At 39.9% G+C, this 7,570-nt stretch overlaps 1 protein-coding gene across 1 annotated transcript; it reads right to left on the reverse strand.

Moving 5' to 3' along the window:
• Nucleotides 1-3,316: 3,316 nt before the first annotated feature.
• CALHM6 (calcium homeostasis modulator family member 6) lies at nt 3,317-7,204 on the reverse strand. Its single transcript, XM_080588121.1, has 2 exons — nt 5,569-7,204; nt 3,317-4,351 (listed from the first exon to the last, which is right to left on the reverse strand). Exons 1-2 carry the CDS (start codon nt 6,088-6,090, stop codon nt 3,944-3,946), a joined length of 930 nt encoding a protein of 309 aa, XP_080444247.1. The 5' UTR covers nt 6,091-7,204; the 3' UTR covers nt 3,317-3,943.
• Between the last annotated feature and the right edge of the window lie 366 nt (nt 7,205-7,570).

Below are 7,570 nucleotides of genomic sequence, written 5' to 3' on the forward strand. Positions count from 1 at the left end.
ATAGCCTGTTCCATCCTTCTTTTGTGGGATACTATTCTCTTAAACCTCTGTTGCATTAGACTTTCACACAGGTGCACACCCCTTCCTTCCGTGCCAAACATTTGTGGTGCTACTCAGTGTAGGACTTCAAAGCTGCTGCTTTCTATATTTCAGAATAAACAGTCCAATAAGACCTTTTCTGTTATTTAGACTTGATAAGGTTTGGAAGATAAATTTCCACAGTGCAAATGAACATATAGCAGAAATGTCTGAGCCAGTCAAGCCAGCGCAGATCTGAGACTGAGCCTGGAGATAACATGATACTGCCAGACTGGACTGGGTGCCAGTTCATACTCATTTCACCTCATTCTGGTGAAATCAGGCATATGGTCCTACAGCATTTCCTCCTCTTGGCTCCCCACTGCCTTCCCTTGTACTGGGTAGGCATGCTTGATGTAAACACATTGTTCTGCTTTGGTTTTACATTTTCGTCCCACACTGAATCACCTTGTCTATTGTATTCCAAAGATTCACAGAATCACAGAATTGTAGGGGTTGGAAGGGACCTCAAGGGATCATCGGGTCCAACCCCCCTGCCAAAGCAGGTTCCCTAGAGCAGGCTGCCCAGGTAGGCGTCCAGACGGGCCTTGAATATCTCCAGAGAAGGAGACTCCACAACCTCCCTGGGCAGCCTGTCCCAGTGCTCCGTCACCCTCACTGTGAAGAAGTTCTTTTGCATATTGGCATGGAACTTCCTGTGATCCATTCTGTGGCCATTGCCCCTTGTCCTGTCCCCACAAACCACTGAAAAGAGGTTGGTCAAATCCCTCTGTCTCCCACACCTCAGGTATTTATATACATTGATGAGATCCCCTCTCAGTCTTCTCTTCCCTAGGCTGAACAGACCCAGGTCTCTCAGCCTTTCTTCATAGGGAAGATGCTCTAGGCCCCGTATCATCTAAGGAGCATAAGAAGGAGCAAGAAAATGCTAAGCAATATGTCAACAGAAAGTGGTGGTGAAACAACACCCATCCATTACAGCCCACATTTCAGAGAGAGCATTCACCTCTGTGTAGAGAGTGACCACAAAGCCCCTCCACTTTTTTTGTTTACACTGGCACTTTTCAAGAGACAGAGACTCTCTCACACATTTCAGATCATATTTCACAGGTAATAATAAAAAACACTACAAATATATATTCATTACACACAGTAGCCATAAAGCCAAGCATCATCTTCCTGTACATGAGCTCCGAGATGTCAGTGGTAATTTTTCCATCAATGTCAGGCAAGCACAAGCTCACCATTTCAGCTTTTAGACTTCTCTCCAGACATGTGGAGAAGGTCTAAAGTTCACTGCTGAGGAGGAGGAAAGTGATCAGCAAAGTGATGCACTTCTGTCCATGGCAGAGCAGAGCGGTATCATGCTACAGATGTCTATGAAAACAGGAAGTTAAAGAGGAAACATTCTTAGAAAAACAGTAACAATAGGAAAAACAGTGACACAAATTACATTATCATTAGTTGCTGACATTAGGTAACCTGTAGACATACAGATTTTATTTGTCTTATTTAGTAACATATTTCCAGAAGTCTGTTTCTCAATGTTTCTTGATAGTGTAGACATTTCTTTTGGAGCTGGCTGATGGAGCCCTCAGAAGTGCACTAAGACTTCTGTTTGAAATTTCTTTTCATTTCTTTCATGATTACACAGAGAAGGTATGAGTGTTAAATAAATATGAGGAAAAATCAAAAATTCAAATATGACTGCATACGAAAACATTACATAAATATCTGCTCATATCCTTATACACGTATAGAATTTTTCTCCTTCCCCTAAAAGTAATTTTATGTATGAAATATAGACTGCACAGGCAAATCTGAAGATGTGAAGAAGACCTTCTGAAGCCTTTGTTCTTTCGTTTTAACGAGAAGTACTGGCTCTGCGTCTTCCCTGGAAAGTCAAAGCAGCTTTGGTAATGGGACCCTGGCAGTTCTGCTTGTGAGTGGGAAATGGCAAAAGCCCACTCAGATACAGCTGAGAGGATTAACACAAACTCTGTTGGTGTTTCCACTGCAGTTTTTCCTTGGAAAGTGAAATAAACATGGCTTTATTTTTAAACCGGATGCTTTATATATATGTGTGTATATGTGTGTGCATTTTTTATTTTTAAACCAGATTCTTTTAGTCAATCCTGATTTATTTCATGTGTCTCTATGGTAAAGCCTGGCCCCACTGAGTCAAGGAACGTTTTGGTGCTGATTTCAGTGGGGCCAGGACATTGTTTCCTTCCAACTTAGACATTCCAGAGCAGATTTATTGTTTTCTAGATGTCAGCAAACAAATGAACTCTTCAATAGGAGAGGTAAAGTGGGACATTTTAAGCTGAACTGTGCTTCCTGGAGGCACAAATAATAAACTGGACGCCCGTTACACTATTAACATCAGGTTTCTTGGAAGAAAAAGAGCCACTGATTAAAGTGCAGTAAACACAGGATTAGATCCTCTTTTCCTTTTATATGTCATATATTCTACTTAGAGTAAGAATGAAGTTACCAAACTAGTTTTGTTCATCTAATTAAAATGGGTACTTTCTTGCTTCCTCGTTTGAAAATGGCTGTAACAAGCAACATTATGGGATTTCTCTCTATCTGTCTGAATAGTTTCCAAGTTAGAGTTTTCTGTCTACCAAGAGAAGGTTTCTGGGAGGAGTGAAAGGACAGCCTGGACCAAACAGCCTGACTCATCTCTTGAAAATACCTTCAGAGAAAAAAAATAACTTTATAAATCTTCACTCAAAACTGGTGTATTTGCTTCTTATCATTAGGAGTTCTTTGATAAGAACATCAGTGTTTGCTAACAGTATGCAGAATTGCAGATTTATAACATCCTTAAATGTGTAGCTGTTCATATAAGCTTCATCTACACTGTCATATTATTAACAAACCTAACTCCTCAAGCCATGTAAATTTGCACTTGGCCTCCATTCTGGATCAAGTTAAACAGATTATTTGGTGGATACATCCAGGGGTAGCTTAGGTACTGATGAGAGGGCCAGAAATCTATGTGTAGTATTATGCATTAAAAATACATAATAATTTATTTATTTTTTTTTTGGTCAGATAAAATAGAAATCAATATAAATGCAATATCAAGTGGAAATTATGCATACCTTTTTTCCACATAAAACTTTTAGAATAACAGGAAATGAAGAGTAGAAGAAGGCCTGCTGTAAAAGGTGCTCAAGATCAGACAGTGGTAAAGAAAATTCACCACAGTGAAAGCTTTTAGTTTCACTGTTATCTAAAACAGCTAGACACACAGGAGTAAAATGGCTGGAATTTATTTATTTATTTATTTATTGGTTATTCCAACTGATGACCAGCTGAAGTCATGCTTAGCATTTCCAATGGACTTTGTGCACATGTGGCTCCAAAATGTTAATTGCTTCCCAGATTTTAAAAGACATAATCTTTGCCTTGAGAAACTAATTGATTGAAAGCAAATATTTTAGTCTAGAGATTGTTCTAAGCTCTACTGAAATATTTATTGTTAAGTCAAGTGATAGCTAATAAACTAAGCTAAACTTATGGTCAAAATTTCAATTCCTTTTTGTCCCTGTGTTACTGACAGGTATGAAAGTTTGGTTTTGTCACTCCAGCTGCCAAATTCTCTTAAGGCATTTGGAAAATAATTTGACATAGTACATGCTGACATCTTTGCTGTGGATCCTTGTTATTTTACATGACTCTCTCTTAATGAACATCAACATATGAAAACTCCCATTGTGAACCATGTATTTATTTAAATGCACCTAAACAAAAGTATAGTTTATTAAAAAAAAAACAACTCCTGAGGTTTACATGCAATATTTACAAACTGATTTCAGTAAGAGCTCAGAATAAGACTCTTTTCATATTAGTAGGTTTAAAAGGTTGCCAGTGTTACAAACGGTATGTTTCATCAAAATCCTGATTCACTTGCATGTGCTTCATCCACAAATCCTAAAACAGTGTGAATCTGATCTTCACTAGATGCCTTGCCTCTGTTTGTGTTCACGTACTTGTGTATCATGCTGTAATGCTGCTCTTTTGTATTGAAGCCATACGGGAATGAAATCTTCTGCCAATCTTCATTTCTGGGAGTCCAAAATGGTGCTGGGTCAGCAGGTTCAAAAAAGAAGTGAACGTTTCTTTCTGCCAGCTTGGCTGCATGGTCTTTAGCCTTGATCTCAAAGACCTCTCGTTCCTTTTTCAAGTAAATTTTCCAGAACATCAGCTGAAAGTAGCTAACCGGGGAGAAACAGCGGCTGAAACACGTTGCAATGAGTGCCAGAGTCATGATGATGGCAATCAGCAACCATCCTGCAATCTTGGAAAAGAAACAGGTGGGTTAAACAGTGTTTTTACATAGTCCTATGTAAGAGTATAGAACATAACATTGAATCAGACATGGAAACTGTATTTTTGCAGGCAGGACATGGATTTGACTGTCAAATACAGGAATCATTCCTGGTTTGTACAGGACTTTGTCATCCCTAACATATTTGCTTCTTAAGTGTGCTGAAAGTAGGTCAGGTATAAAAAATCATGTACATTAATTACAATGATCTCATGTCTTCCATCTTTGTTTGACTGGTTTGTTCCTTTTCATTTCATTGAAATATCAGTAACAGTCAGTCTTCCTTGATTTTACTCCTTTCTTACACTATCAGAATTCAACAATATAGAATTTGCCCCTTTTCAGCCTTTTTCTTGGAGGATCCACAAGCTAAATATTTAACAAATTTAAATACTTTGTGTGTGCGCGTAATTATCTCATAAATCTAACTTCATTAGCCAGCCTTAATGTTTTCCTGAGAAAAAGTGATGAAAAATGGTTTTCTCCTGGAGTTGAGGAGAAGACCAAACAAAAAGAAACAAAAGTGTAGTGCTACAAAATGCTTGAGTTTCATTTCACTGCAAATGAAAAAAATTCACTCATGAGTGCTATTGTTTTTTTTGATCATGCAGTTTGCTTTCAGCACTACAATTAAACTGTAATAAGGTAGATACATTTTTAAGCCATTCATCTAGACTACAAGTGTGAATTTATTAATAGGTTCAAACTTTGAGGTTTGTAGTGAAACCAGCCATCTATTGCTTCACTCGCCAGTTCTCTGTTGCAATGAGACATTGGCTTCCTCCCTATTCATGACCTCAGCTTTCTCTCAGCTAATGCATACTCACAACAGTTTGAGATATTTAAAGAGGTAAAAGTGGAAAAAGAGATGAGATTGTGCCAGCTGTAATCTAAATGAGAAAAAAAAACAGCGGTGGAAAGTTCCCTGCCCAGCTCTGGAAAAGGTTTTGCAAGTGCCTCTGCCAAGCAATTGCTATGCAAACATGAAAAAACAGAAGCTAGCACAAACAGCCATTTGTTACCTTTCTGTTAGTATTTTCTGGCCAACAAATTTTTGCTAATTGTGTACTTTTGCTAGTCACACAGTGTGAGAGATAAGGACTCTTGCAGTCCCCTGCAGGCACCAGTGTGTGTGGAGATGGTGGGGCTGGGGTCCATCAGGGAAGAGCATAGTAGAGAAGCTTTACCTGGGACTGGGCTTGAAGGCTGCAAAATTTACCTATCTCCTCGGACAACTCCTTGTCACAGGGTATTTTCTCCAGCGATGCATTGACGGGCTTTTCGATGTCCCTGCACACCAGCTTTCCGATGAAGCTGCTCCTGCTTGCTGCGCACTCGTAGAAGCTGGCACTGAGCAGGGCCACCGCGATCCAGGTGAAGGGGGCCACCAAGGCGCTGGCTGTCACTGGCATCAGCACTTTGCGAAAGTTTCCACAGGAGTCACAGCTACACTGGTTCTCTGGAGAGCATCTGCCCGTCACCAAAAGCCAGACTCTGGCGTTTATCATGTAGCCGAGCAAGAAGAGGACGAAGGCTGGCACTAAGAGGAAGACACAGCCATACACGGTGTTCCAGGAATTGCAAGGACACTTGAAGGCCACGGAGGAGAAGATATACTCGCTGGCAGCTGTCAGCAGGGACACAATGCTGTAACCCAGAATCTTCTGGTGGCGGATACAAAAATCCATCGCAGTGCGTAACTTTTCCATTTTCTGCTGCAGCCTCCGGTGGTCTCCCTGTGTTTCAAGGATAGTGAAATCTCAGTCAGGAAAGAAAAAGAGGCGTTTTTGACGTCCCACAGCTTATAAAAGCCCAAAGTGCTTTCACTTTCTGTTGCTAAAACTGTAGCAGCAAATCATTGAAGCAGCCCTTTAGGGGAAACAGAACATGAACTTGCTGCACAGTGTGACAGTCAAGTGGATACCCCAGTGGAAAGCCATCCCAATAATCAGCATCAAAACAGCAAAGTCTGTCTTTGTTTCTATAAAAATAGTTTTATATTTGTCCAGACATGCCTGCATTGCAACTAGCAATGGCTTAAACCTCACAGTCTTCTCAGGGAAGCTTTTGAGTGAGGCATCAGATCAAAAGTGTGAACAAAATGTAAGGAAACCACCCACAATTGTGTACATTTTTAAATCCAATCTTATTATTAGCAATATAATATGGCTTGTTCTTTACAGAAGAAAAATCATCTATAATCATGTCAATTTTTAAAGCTAACCAATTAATCATTTTAAAGTAATCAAAGAAGGTTAGCCCATGCGCAACAAGCATTGATCCAGCATTACTGAGTGAAGCTCTGGCTACCAGAGTGCCTTTTGCTGCCTTTTGCCAGGAATCAGACTGTGCACTCCCACCACCATAGCAGCTAGTGGCATCTTTATAGCTTCCCACCCCCAAAAAAACCCACCCGCTCCTAAAAAAGCAAAAATTAAGCAGCTAAGCCAATGGCATAAAGTGGAAAAATGATGCAAAAGGCTTGCATACCGAACAAAAATATCTGGAAGGGATTGGAAGACTGAGCTTCCTGTGAAAACATTTGTTACATAGATTACATAGGTTTCATTGACAGCCTGAGGGGCTTTGACCAGACCCCTAATAAAGATTTTTCTCATCTGAATTGTCAGCTGGACATTTGTAGAGACTATTTCAAGCAAGTCAGCAAGTGTAATGTGGTGCTGGCTGTATTGCTCATGCTACAGAAAACAAGCACAGAGCAAATAAAATGGCTCCAGTGAGAATTGTTGCCGATGAACTTTGAGAGTCATTGAAACCTTCTGAAGTCTTCTAGTGTACAGTTTGAAGGATGGTCCTCACAAATAAAGTGATGAGGTAGCACCAGGCTGTTTGGGTTGTCACTCTTGCTACATTTTTATGACTGAAAATAGAGAGCATCTGCACTCAGGTTATGTTTAAAAGGAAAAGAATAATAACAATATAAATTGAAACGTATAAAATCATGATGGATACTGGTGAACCCTGTGTAGTGTGGGTAACTTCTTTAGGACTTATGTGAAGGTGCTAGTATGATGTTCTTCATAGATTAGTGACCCATACACAGTCATCCAAGTAAGGTATCACATATATTCATAGAAACATAAAATCATCAAATGGCTTGGGTTGGAAGGGATCTTTAAAGATCATCTGGTTGCAACTCCCCTGCCATGGCAGGGATGCCACCCACTA

Source organism: Anser brachyrhynchus (genome assembly GCF_964034855.1).
Source record: "Anser brachyrhynchus genome assembly, chromosome: 3".
Taxonomy (NCBI): Eukaryota; Metazoa; Chordata; class Aves; order Anseriformes; family Anatidae; genus Anser; species Anser brachyrhynchus.

Excerpts from the sequence above, each read along its gene's own strand:
- CALHM6 (XM_080588121.1), bottom strand. The coding sequence starts at position 6,090 with ATGGAAAAGTTACGCACTGCGATGGATTTTTGTATCCGCCACCAGAAG. Across the intron at positions 4,352-5,568 it reads GCCTTCAAGCCCAGTCCCAG|ATTGCAGGATGGTTGCTGAT; the intron begins GTAAAGCTTCTC and ends TTCTTTTCCAAG.